This window comes from Anomaloglossus baeobatrachus, chromosome 1 (assembly GCF_048569485.1).
Source record: "Anomaloglossus baeobatrachus isolate aAnoBae1 chromosome 1, aAnoBae1.hap1, whole genome shotgun sequence".
NCBI classification, from domain to species: Eukaryota; Metazoa; Chordata; class Amphibia; order Anura; family Aromobatidae; genus Anomaloglossus; species Anomaloglossus baeobatrachus.
Window position 1 is genome coordinate 612251399 of NC_134353.1, and position 12738 is coordinate 612264136.

General features: G+C 41.5%; 1 protein-coding gene across 1 annotated transcript in view; it reads right to left on the reverse strand.

The window, feature by feature from the left end:
* Positions 1–9638: 9638 nt before the first annotated feature.
* Positions 9639–12738, reverse strand: part of LOC142296620 (fructose-1,6-bisphosphatase isozyme 2) — a 45174-nt gene continuing 42074 nt past the window's right edge. The window contains exon 7 of the mRNA XM_075340449.1: positions 9639–9902. Coding sequence (XP_075196564.1) covers positions 9708–9902 — 195 coding nt within the window. The 3' untranslated portion in view covers positions 9639–9707. The remainder of the gene's footprint in view (positions 9903–12738) is intronic.

The following is a 12738-nucleotide window of genomic DNA, read 5'->3' on the forward strand; positions in this document are numbered from 1 at the left end:
ACCCTTGCAGACCAGGCCAGAGTCTTTTTCCCATAAGCTCTTCTTGTGATCCTTGCACATTGCTACACACAAGGAATGCATCATTTCTTGCTAGCTCTGCCATTGAGTACAGTTAATGGTAACAGCAGCTGACAGGGAGGTCAGCCATGAAGGAATCATCAGATCTCTCCACCCTCGCTTTCAGCTTCTTCTGTTTGGTGTCTGTAGGACGTAGTGTTCAGCACTCTGCTCTTTTCCACAGTAGCATCGGTTTTCTCCGTCTTTCAAATCTTGTATGACTAAGATGACATTTTACTGCTCTGTGCTGGCATATGTAACAAAATGAATAAAATATCACTTGATAAGAACTGCGTCATTGCCTCAAACATAAAGATATCTTAAAATCATCCAAAATGTTTTTACATTATGGTGGTATAAATGTTTAGGTGACTACAACTACTCCTAGAGAATTTAGCACAATGGTCACCAACCTTTCTTACCTTGAGGCCACAAGCACACATTGAGTACTTGGTGAGTTTTTTACCTCAGGATTTGTAAGGCCATGTGCTCACATTGAGTATTTGGTGAGTTTTTTACCTCAGGATTTGTAAGTCAAAACCAGGAGTGAGACAATTTGGGGAAAAGTATAATAGAAACATGGGCAGCACTTCTGGATTTATTATCCACTCATGGTTTTGGCCTATAAATACAGAGGTAAAATACTGATCAAATACTGAACTTGTGAATGTGGCCTTAGAGAGATTCACGAGACACATTCAATGCCCTCAAAGTAGTGACATCCAGAGCTCACACCTCTCCCATTCACTCAAAAGTACTGTTAGGCCCCGTGTGCACTATGCGTTTTTTACAGCGGTTTTGCCGCCGTTTTGCTGAATGTTTTGCTGCAGAAAATGTTCATAAGCTTGCTGCAGTCCTTCCCCAGCAAAACCTATGGTAAAAAAAAAATGCTGTGCGCACACTGCGGTTTTTGACCACTACAGGTTTTGCTGCATGTTTTCTGCAGCAAAAAGAATTGCATGTCAATTCTTTTCCGCAGGTCCCTGTGGTATTTCACTCCCTTGACTGTAATGTAATCCTGAAATACTGCAGGGTATAACGCGGGTAGCAAATTATGTGCGTTTCATTGCGTTATCCCGCGTTATTCCCGCTGTATTTCGTGACATAGTAATCATCACTTCCCTGCGTTTTGCAAGGAAGTGATGTCACTAGAAGAGGAATATGAAATTGATCAGACAGTAAACACACACATATCACACTCACACACAGACATATACATGTATCATACACAGACACATAGAAATCAGGCAACATACATTCGGAGGGCTTGTATTTGGCCAGATACTGCTCCCCATATAAAGTCTATGGGGAGCAGAATCTGGGCCAAAGGGTAGGAGCAAGCGCGTCATACTTATCGATCACCGGGCGGCTGTCACACTGCTCCCGCAGCAGCTCTGACATAGCACTCAATGCAGCCCTGTTAACGAGGCTGTAGGGGTAACCCCAGGTCATTTTTCACGGTCAGTGAGAAATAGAGTGTCGTCACCGACCGGCAGTGACCCTGCGAGAACTCAGACCCACAGGATCACTGCTGTATGAGAAATACTGTTGGGGGGGGAAACACATACATCATAAATAAAAGCTGTAATATCTATCAACCAATCCATCATCTATATATCTATTATCTATCCATCTATTATCTATCTACCCATCTATTATCTATCTATCCATCCATTATCTATCTATCTATCCAATCCATCTATTATCTATATCCATCTATCTATCTATTATCTATCCATCTATTATCTATCTACCCATCTATTATCTATCTATCCATCCATTATCTATCTATCTATCCAATCCATCTATTATCTATATCCATCTATCTATCTATTATCTATCCATCTATTATCTATCTATCTATCTACCCATCTATTATCTATCTATCCATCCATTATCTATCTATCCAATCCATCTATTATCTATATCCATCTATCCATCTATTATCTATCTATCCATCTATACCTCTATCCATCTATCCCTCTATCTATCTATCCATCTATTATCTATCCATTATCTATCTATCTGTCCATCTATTATCTATTTATCTATCTATCCATCTATTATCTATCCATCTATCCATCCATCCATCCATCCATCCATCTATCTATCCATCCATCTATTATCTATCTATCTATCGCTCTATCCCTCTGTCTATTATCGATCTATCAGAAGGAAATGACACTTTTTTTTTCAATGTGCTTTATTGCATTGAATGCATTAAAACACATGTGCCAACCCGCAGCAAATCGCAGTAAAACCGCATGCGGTTTTGTTTTTTTACAGCGGGTGCGGTAATCTTTCAGACCCTGCGGAATTTTCTTAAGAAAATTACATTTTCTAGTGCACACAGGGCCTTATAGGTTGGATTCACACGAACATATAGCACCTAATGCGAGAACATCGGATGTGATATGCTAATGACTCTCGGCTCCCGCTGTGCTGCAAGCATGAGCCAAGTGTCATGAGACTGTGACACGATCATGCAGCTGCGAAGGAGGGGGTGGGAGCTGCGGAGGAGAGGGAGGGATTAATCTCCAATCTCCTCCATTGCCAACTGATGCAATTGTCGCACTGTATTCCAGTGTAATGTGAGTGCAGTGCAATGTTTCTCTCGCACCCATAGACTTGTATGGCTGCAAATGACATGGCTCTTGCAGACAATCGCAGCATGCTGCAACTCTTCTCTCCTCCAGAATATGCATGAAAAAAAAGCTGACCATCTGCTCTCCCTCATTGAATAACATTGGTCCAAGTGCAATATATGCCTTTAGGCCGGAGCCATACGGGGTACTAGTGCGATCCTCGCATGATACTCAGCTCACGCTAACGATACAGCAGAGCTGAGTGTCATGCTAGTATCCCTGCGACTGAGGTCAGACTGTGCGAGCGGACTTCAGCTGCGGGGGGCGGGCCAGCACTGAGGAGGGGCGGGGCGGTGCTGCAGAGGGGAGGGAGGCATTTATCTCCCTCTCTCCTCCATTGCCGGCAATTGCGATTCTCGCTCTGCACTTGCGGTACACCAATGTACCGCGAGTACAGTGAGATTTTTCTCTCGCCCCATACACTTGAATGGGTGTGAGAGAAAGTCTCGCATTAGAATCGCAGCATGCTGCAATTGTTTTCTCGGTCCGATTAGGGCTGAGAAAATAATCGCTCATGTGCGCTGACACACAGGCTAAAATTGGTCCGAGTGGAATGCGATGCTTTATCGCACTCCACTCGCACCGTTTTTCTTGCCGTGTGGCTTAGGCCTTACCGCTATAATGACAGTCAAAGCTTTCCTGTAGAAATAACACAGGCAGGATACTTACATCAGAGGTTTCCTCCACTTATCCATTCATTATACTTGCAGCAAGCTGTTCCACCACTCTATTTCATTCAACTACCAGCACCTTCTGACTGGCAGTATTATCCAATCTACCTTACCATACTTAATTTCTCTCTCCACTCTCAAGCACAGTATATGTACATTCAGATCTGCACCTCTGTTGAAGGCTACTCACAAAAGTCACCATCTAAAGACCTTCTCTTCATAGTCATTGTGTCAAGCTGACAGACAGCCACGAGCCACACATTACGGGACCATGAGCCACAGGTAGCTCCTGAGCTACAAGTTGGGGAGAACTCGTCTAGCATGTACACATACAGTATGTGGATACATTATACATTACATTAATGTATCAGTACTGGGCAATGCTTCATACAGTCATATGAAAAAGTTTGGGCACCCCTATTAATGTTAACCTTTTTTCTTTATAACAATTAGGGTTTTTGCAACAGCTATTTCAGTTTCATTTATCTAATAAATGATGGACTCAGTAATATTTCTGGATTGAAATGAGGTTTATTGTACTAACAGAAAATGGGCAATCTGCATTTAAACTAAATTAGACAGGTGCATAAGTATGGGCACCCTTATCAATTTCTTGATTTGAACACTCCTAACTACTTTTTACTGACTTACTGAAACACTAAATTGGTTTTGTAACCTCATTGAGCTTTGAACTTCATAGGCAGGTGTATCCAATCATGAGAAAAGGTATTTAAGGTGGACACTTGCAAGTTGTTCTCCTATTTGAATCTCTTATGAAGAGTGGCATCATGGGCTCCTCAAAACAACTCTCAAATGATCTGAAAACAAAGATTATTCAACATAGTTGTTCAGGGGAAGGATACAAAAAGTTGTCTCAGAGATGTAAACTGTCAGTTTCCACTGTGAGGAACATAGTAAGGAAATGGAAGGACACAGGTACAGTTCTTGTTAAGCCCAGAAGTGGCAGGCCAAGAGAAATATCAGAAAGGTAGAGAAGAATGGTGAGAACAGTCAAGGACAATCCACAGACCACCTCCAAAGACCTGCAGCATCATCTTGCTGCAGATGGTGTCACTGTGCATCGGTCAACAATACAGCGCACTTTGCACAAGGAGAAGCTGTATGGGAGAGGGATGCGAAAGAAGCCGTTTCTGCAAGCACGCCACAAACAGAGTCACCTGAGGTATACAAAAGCACATTTGGCAAGCCAGTTACATTTTGGAAGAAGGTCCTGTGGACTCATGAAACAAAGATTGAGTTGTTTGGTCATACAAAAAGGCGTTGTGCATGGAGGCAAAAAAACACGGCATTCCAAGAAAAGCACTTGCTACCCACAGCAAAATTTGGTGGAGGTTCCATCATGCTTTGGGGCTGTGTGGCCAATGTTGGCACCGGGAATCTTCTTAAAGTTGAGGGTCGCATGGATTCAACTCAGTATCAACAGATTCTTGACAATAATGTGCAAGAATCAGTGACGAAGTTGAAGTTACACAGGGGATGGATATTTCAGCAAGACAATGATCCAAAACACCGCTCCAAATCTACTCAGGCATTCATGCAGAGGAACAATTACAATGTTCTGGAATGGCCATCCCAGTCCCCAGACCTGAATATCATTGAACATCTGTGGGATGATTTGAAGCGTGCTGTTCATGCTTGGCGACCATCAAACTTAACTGAACTGGAATTGTTTTATAAACAGGAATGGTCAAATATACCTTCATCCAGGATCCAAGAACTCATTAAAAGCTACAAGAAGCGACTAGAGGCTGTTATTTTTGCAAAAGGAGGATCTACAAAATATTAATATCACTTTTATGTTGAGGTGCCCATACTTATGCACCTGTCAAATTTAGTTTAAATGCAGATTGCACATTTTCTGTTAGTACAATAAACCTCATTTCAATTCAGAAATATTACTCAGTCCATCATTTATTAGATATATGAAACTGAAATAGCTGTTGCAAAACCCCAAATTGTTATAAAGAATAAAGGTTAACATTAATATGGGTGCCCAAACTTTTTCATATGACTGTATGTCCTGTGATGGTGCAACTATAAGATGAAAGATGATAGTCAGAGGCCCCAGGTATGGAATATCCTATTATCAGCTTATTGTTACCAGAGCTTTCTAATAAACGTGACTAGCCATAGTCAGTAATGAAAGACAAAATTACATAAACACATACAACTTGCTCAGATGCATGGACCCCAGGAGAATTAATAGAAGTTATGTTAGAGACCCATAAAAAAAATATACAAATGCAATATATAAATGTGACAGAAAAATTATCTTATAACCATGATTTTTTATTTACCAAATTATTATCCTCATACCATTACTAAACAAAGTCCACTATAGGAAGTCCAATATACCAATATCACATACAGTCATATGAAAATGTTTGGGCACCCCTATTAATGTTAACCTTTTTTCTTTATAACAATTTGGGTTTTGCAACAGCTATTTCAGTTTCATATATCTAATAACTGATGGACTGAGTAATATTTCTGGATTGAAATGAGGTTTATTGTACTAACAGAAAATGTGCAATCCGCATTTTATCAAAATTTGACCAGTGCAAAAGTATGGACACCCTTTTATCAATTTCTTGATTTGAACACTCCTAACTACTTTTTACTGACTTACTAAAGCACTAAATTGGTTTTGTAACCTCATTGAGCTTTGAACTTCATAGACAGGTGTATCCAATCATGAGAAAAGGTATTTAAGGTGGCCACTTACAAGTTGATCTCCTATTTGAATCTCCTATGAAGAGTGGAATCATGGGCGCCTCAAAACAACTCTCAAATGATCTGAAAACAAAGATTATTCAACATAGTTGTTCAGGGGAAGGATACAATAAGTTGTCTCAGAGATTTAAACTGTCAGTTTCCACTGTGAGGAACATAGTAAGGAAATGGAAGAACACAGGTACAGTTCTTGTTAAGCCCAGAAGTGGCAGGCCAAGAAAAATATCAGAAAGGCAGAGAAGAAGAATGGTGAGAACAGTTAAGGACAATCCACAGACCACCTCCAAAGACCTGCAGCTTCATCTTGCTGCAGATGGTGTCAATGTGCATCGGTCAACAATACAGCGCACTTTGCACAAGGAGAAGCTGTATGGGAGAGTGATGCGAAGAAAGCCGTTTCTGCAAGCACGCCACAAATAGAGTTGCCTGAGGTATTCAAAAGCACATTTGGACAAGCCAGTTACATTTTGGAAGAAGGTCCTGTGGAGTGATGAAACAAAGATTGAGTTGTTTGGTCATACAAAAAGGCGTTATGCATGGAGGCAAAAAAACACGGCATTCCAAGAAAAGCACATGCTACCCACAGTAAAATTTGGTGAAGGTTCCATCATGCTCTGGGGCTGTGTGACCAATGCCGGCACCGGGAATCTTGTTAAAGTTGAGGGTCGCATGGATTCAACTCAGTATCAGCAGATTCTTGACAATAATGTGCAAGAATCAGTGACGAAGTTGAAGTTACGCAGGGGATGGATATTTCAGCAAGACAATGATCCAAAACACCGCTCCAAATCTACTCAGGCATTCATGCAGAGGAACAATTATAATGTTCTGGAATGACCATCCAAGTCCCCAGACCTGAATATCATTGAAAATCTGTGTGATGATTTGAAGCGGACTGTCCATACTCAGCGACCATCAAACTTAATTGAACTGGAATTGTTTTGTAAACAGGAATGGTCAAATATACCTTCATCCAGGATCCAGGAACTCATTAAAAGCTACAGGAAGCGACTAGAGGCTGTTATTTTTTGCAAAAGGAGGATCTACAAAATATTAATGTCACTTTTATGTTGAGGTGCCCATACTTTTTCACCGGTCAAATTTAGTTTAAATGCGGATTGCACATTTTCTGTTAGTACAATAAACCTCATTTCAATCCTGAAATATCCATCCATCCAGTTATTAGATATATGAAACTGAAATAGCTGTTGCAAAAACCCAAATTGTTATAAAGAAAAAAGGTTAACATTAATATGGGTGCCCAAACTTTTACATATGACTGTATAAGAAATGAATAATGCTACCACACCATGACCATATATTACTATCACATAGTGATTATATTCACCCGATTACTGAGCAAAACACAATATACCAATAGTAACACACATATATTATGACCAAACAGTGATCATATACTACCATACTGATTACCAAAGAAAAATCATAGTGCTAGTGCAAATATTTCTCCTTAAAATGACTGTATAGTAGAAGATATCAGTATACACAGTGCAGGCAACTCCAGATACTTACCAGTGATGTTTCCAATTAAAGTAATTAATTTTCAATTTTCTTACAGTATTTACCTGGCACAGATCATTATAGCTTCTTCCAGACAGGACTTGTCTCTGCAAAATGTAAAACACAGACATGAATGGCTGATTGCTTCTAGCCTCCCCACCTTTTCCCCCAATTTTAGAGTAACAGTATATCAAAAAACAAAATATAATACAGTAATGATGTTACCCTATGTGTCCTCCATACAGTAGTAATTCCTATTTCCCCAAACCATAGAATTGGCCTTACTGTGGCTCCCATATAGTAACACTGTCCAGCTCTCATGCCCCCATACAGGTGTAACATCCTCTGTGGCCCTGATATAGTGGTGACACTCCCCTATGTGTCCTCATACATTTTAAATGGACCCCATATAGAAATAATGTCAACCTTTCTGGCCCCCGTGTAAAAAGATCAACCAATTCTGGCTTTCATTAGTTATATCTCCCAATTTTTGCCCCCGTATTGTAAAAATGTTCACCAAATCTGGCTCCCAGAAATTATGTCCCCCCTACATAACCTCCATATTGTACTAATGCCCCCCAATTAATTTTGCCCCCTGTTGTGCCCCTGTGATCTGCCCTTACAGTGCTCTACTGCTATTTAAAGAACACACCCAATCGCTTACCTGTCCCCACAGATGCGCAGCGTGGCTTGGTCATTTTCCTTTTTTCGTTTGGCTCCCTATCAGAGGCCTAGACCTGCAGAGCACACCATCGTCATTTTGCAAGCAGTGTAATTTCGTTATGCTGGCGCCACGTCCCAGGTCCCACATGAAGTCATTATGTTGAATAGCAACTGTCGACCTCTGTTGCTTGTGGTTGTATAGTAATCACGGTGCAGGGTTACCAGCAATGTGCTCTGTAATAGTTTTCAACTGGAGATGCTTCCGAGAACGTCTGTCAAGCTGCAAATAGCGCTGGCCCTGAGGACCCATGAGCCGAGTCAGATCATCTGTGACCATGATCATTACTCCCCTGGCAATAGTGGACGACCTCCTTAATCTGAAATTTCCTAAATTTTAGAATTCTACATTTCCTGTCAAGTGCATGCTGTTACTCCTAACTGATGTCAGATGTGTTCCATGTGCTTAATGATGTAAATGACATAAGATGACATAAGATGGCTTAATGACTTAAGATGGCTCTTTGGATATAGTATCTAATTATTTTCATACAACCTATTACGGAAAGCCCAAGCATGTGGTCACGGAAGGTCTGCAGAATCAAGACTCAAAAGAGATCGTATGACAATTTTTTAAAACATGGAAGTAGTGCTATCACAGTCTAGATGCTGGTCTTCCAATAAAAATGACCATTTTTTGTAGAGATCAGAAATCTGGAGTAGAAGCAGTCCAAGTGCTTGGACATGCCCACAGAACACTCGTGGCCCAATGTGCATATGGTTTTGACTCAACATTTCTCATTTATTGGCTGACAGACATCTGTACAACCATACCACCACCAGATATAGAACCATTCTGACATGTTTAATTAAAGAAAGTTTGCCAAAATGCTGCTACTACAACGATTAGCTGTGGAAAGCCATGGCCCATCACCCATTCCCCTATACAAACGTGTAGCATTATATGATGGCCCTTCACAGAATGGCTGTGTCCATATGGTACAAGGACACATTTTTTTTAGAGCAAAGGAAAAAATGTATCCTAGTTTATAGCGTTTCCAGGAATTTCTAGATGATTGGTAACCATGTGCTAATGGATTTGTAAGCCACATTCATACAGTTAGTATCGGGAAGGGCTGATCATGAAGTGAAACCTGCCAGCTGTGAATGTAGTGAAGACCTTATGATGTAGAACCTCTGTGCCACCTGAAACGTCCAAAACTTGGCTGTGCATCTGTGGCTCTGGGCACCAATGAGTTCCCACACCTACCCTTGAGGTGTCTTACATGATTCAATCCTCTTACGGTTATTAATGATGCAGCACTCCAAGTGATTGTTCAGAACTTCCTTTATGTATATGAAATACAAATACATGAATGAAAACGGAAGGTAAATATGACTAGCTGCTCTTCTGGTGTTTTTTCACACAAGCCAAGTACTCTTGAACATCATCTGGAGAGCCAAGGATCAGTGGCACCCTCTGATGGATTGATTCTGGCTGAACATCCAGCACTGGCTGAGTTCCAGTGGTTGCCATTCCTCCTGCTTGCTCAATAATAAAAGCCATTGGATTACACTCATACAACAGGCGTAACTGCGGACACAGAAAAGAAGCAGTTGCATTATACTGACATGTCACTTTAAGTACAGTAAGCATAGTGTTGGGAATTAAACAGTGGGCTACTGATTATACATTTTTTCTCAAAGATGCGTTAAAATAATACAATTTACATATCTTGTAGTTATAATTAATTTCTATGACTATGTCCACTACTGAGCAACCCTTTAATAGCTCCAGTCTGCAGCCCAAAATAATAAAGTACATATTTACCTCCCAAACCGATGACCACTGCAGCCAATCAATGGCTGCTGATCATTTGTGGGACAAAATGTAGAAAGAAAAAATCCCATGGTCCGTCTTTCACAAAAATGTGTGTCTTTATTGGTTTAAAGGCCTTTGAAAAAGGACGTAGTCTGAAACCCGCCAGGCGGGATGGTTGTCCGGAATATGTACATGACATTTTTTTAATATGAAGCAATACAGACATGAATTTTTTTGAAAGACGGACCACAGGATTTTTCCTTTCTAAATTTTGTCACACATTGTGGATGCCAGCCACACAGTCCCTGGTCCGAGGATCCATAGGAAGATCAGTGAGTTCACTAAACCTCCTTTTGACTCAGTTTATGATCATCTGTAGACTTCTCTTTTCCGTCAGAGCGGACTTCCACTATGACAGAATAAAGAAGGCTGCAATGACCATGTGACCGATGAGGGACACAGTGGGGAGATGGAAGGAGCAGTACCTGTCTGGGAGGTACTTATGCACGAGAATGGAGCTACTAAAAAGGTACATTTAAGGGCTTTGACCACTACTGGATAACCCCTTCTGAGAAACCTCAGTGGATTCAGTAGAAGACAAACAGCATAACAAACTAGAGTAATGGAAAAAGAGGAGCTCAGGATACTGGACCGGGGATGACAGGATGGTTCACCTTTCACTGAAGACTGGATGCTGAACCACAGATAGTTTTGCTAAACACTACTTTTGACCATTGTTTTGCTTTTTTTTTTTTATATAATATATCCCACTTCTATGCTGAGATTGCAGCACCAAATAGGAACATTTGTGGAATTATGGAAATCACCAAATTTCCGTGTTAATGATATGCAAATGATGAAAAATCGAAACTAAATTTTCCATACATCTCGATTTACATCTCGATTTATTCAGTTTCAAATAGGAGTGCAACCTGCATCATACACACATTAAGGCCCCTTTCACACGTCAGTGATTCTGGTACGTTTGTGCTTTTTTTTTAAACGTACCAGAATCACTGACATACGCAGACCCATTATAATGAATGGGTCTGCTCACACGTCAGTGATTTTTCACTGCATGTGTCTCCGTGCAGCGTACCCGCGTGTGCGTGATTGCTGCACGGAGACATGTCCATTTTTTTCTGGCATCACTGATGTCCCACGGACCACGCAGTGGTGTGGTCCGTGAAACACGTGCCAGAAAAAAACGTGCATTTAAAATAATAAACATTTTAACTCACCCGGCGTCCAGCGATGTCCTCTGCAGCCCGTCCTCCCTGCTCCTTCTAAGCCGGCTGATTACTGTCGCGCATATTCATTATGCGCGACACAGCCGACCCGGAAGCAGCTGCTGCGGGGGTCACCGCCAGCCGGATGCTGCGTCGCGGGAGCGATCAGCACCATGGACAGCGGGAGCGGGCGCAGGTGAGTTGATTTCTAAGTGCAATCCACGGATAACGGAGCCCGGATTGCACTTAGACAACCCACGTGTGCCGTGATTCACGGTACACGCAGGGACATGTGCGTGTTTTACACGCCAGTGAAAAACGTCACTGTTTTTCACTGACGTGTGAAACGGGCCTTACATTACATGTCTTAAAATGCTGTCAGTGAGGTTATTAATGGCTGTTTTAGGAATTTTCTGACATGCTTAGTATACTTGATCATGGAAATTATCAAGATCTGTTGCTGGCAGTTCACTTTCCAGTTGCCAACAAATAATGTCACAGATGTGCTCGATGGGATGCAAGTGTAAAGACCCTGCAGGCCAGGGTAGCATGTTTAGGCCTCAGGCTGCTCACAGTAGCACAAGCAACATGTGGTTCCTGGGACACTTTGGAGTAATGTATGTGCTATTGTTGCAATTATCAAATCAATGTAAGGCGAAGCTGTAAGGCTGTGTGCACACGTTGTGTTTTTCATGTGTTTACGCAGCGTTATAAACTGCAGCGTAAACGCATGCGTTCTGCGTCCCCAGCAAAGTCTATGAGAATTTAGCAAATTCCATGCGCACGTTGCATTTTAAAACGCAGCGTTTTGGATGCCAAATTTTTGACAAAATCGCTGCATTCTAAAAAGTAACATGTCACTTATTTTGTGCGTTTTGTATGCTTTTCCCTCTTTGTCTGTGGGAGAGCAAGCATCGAGAACGCATCCAATCTGCATTCAAAATGTATCCAAAATGCAGCGTTTTGCATGAGTTTTGAAACGCACATGCTGCTTTTTATTTGTCACTACAGAACGCAACGTGCGCACATACCCTAAGTGTGCCTGGAATGAAGATTAGAGGTGTCCATCTAGTGTACATTTTTCCCCCCCACCGTAATCCTTGGACTAGAACTAGTGGGATGTTCCCTCGTGAAGGCCTCTTCATAGTGTCGCTCACATAGTGTCCAGACCAATCTCTGGTTAGCACTGCATCCAAGACAAAAGTGGGACTCATTGCTGAGGAGGACAGACCTCCATTACTCCATTTCTGCCTCCAGTTTCCATTTGCAGATCATGTGGTTAACGCCACCAGAATTATGGTGTAGGGCGGCATAATATACTATACGGGACCTCTCTAGGCTTTATTCCAAGTACACTAATAGCTTGAGGTTACATTGAT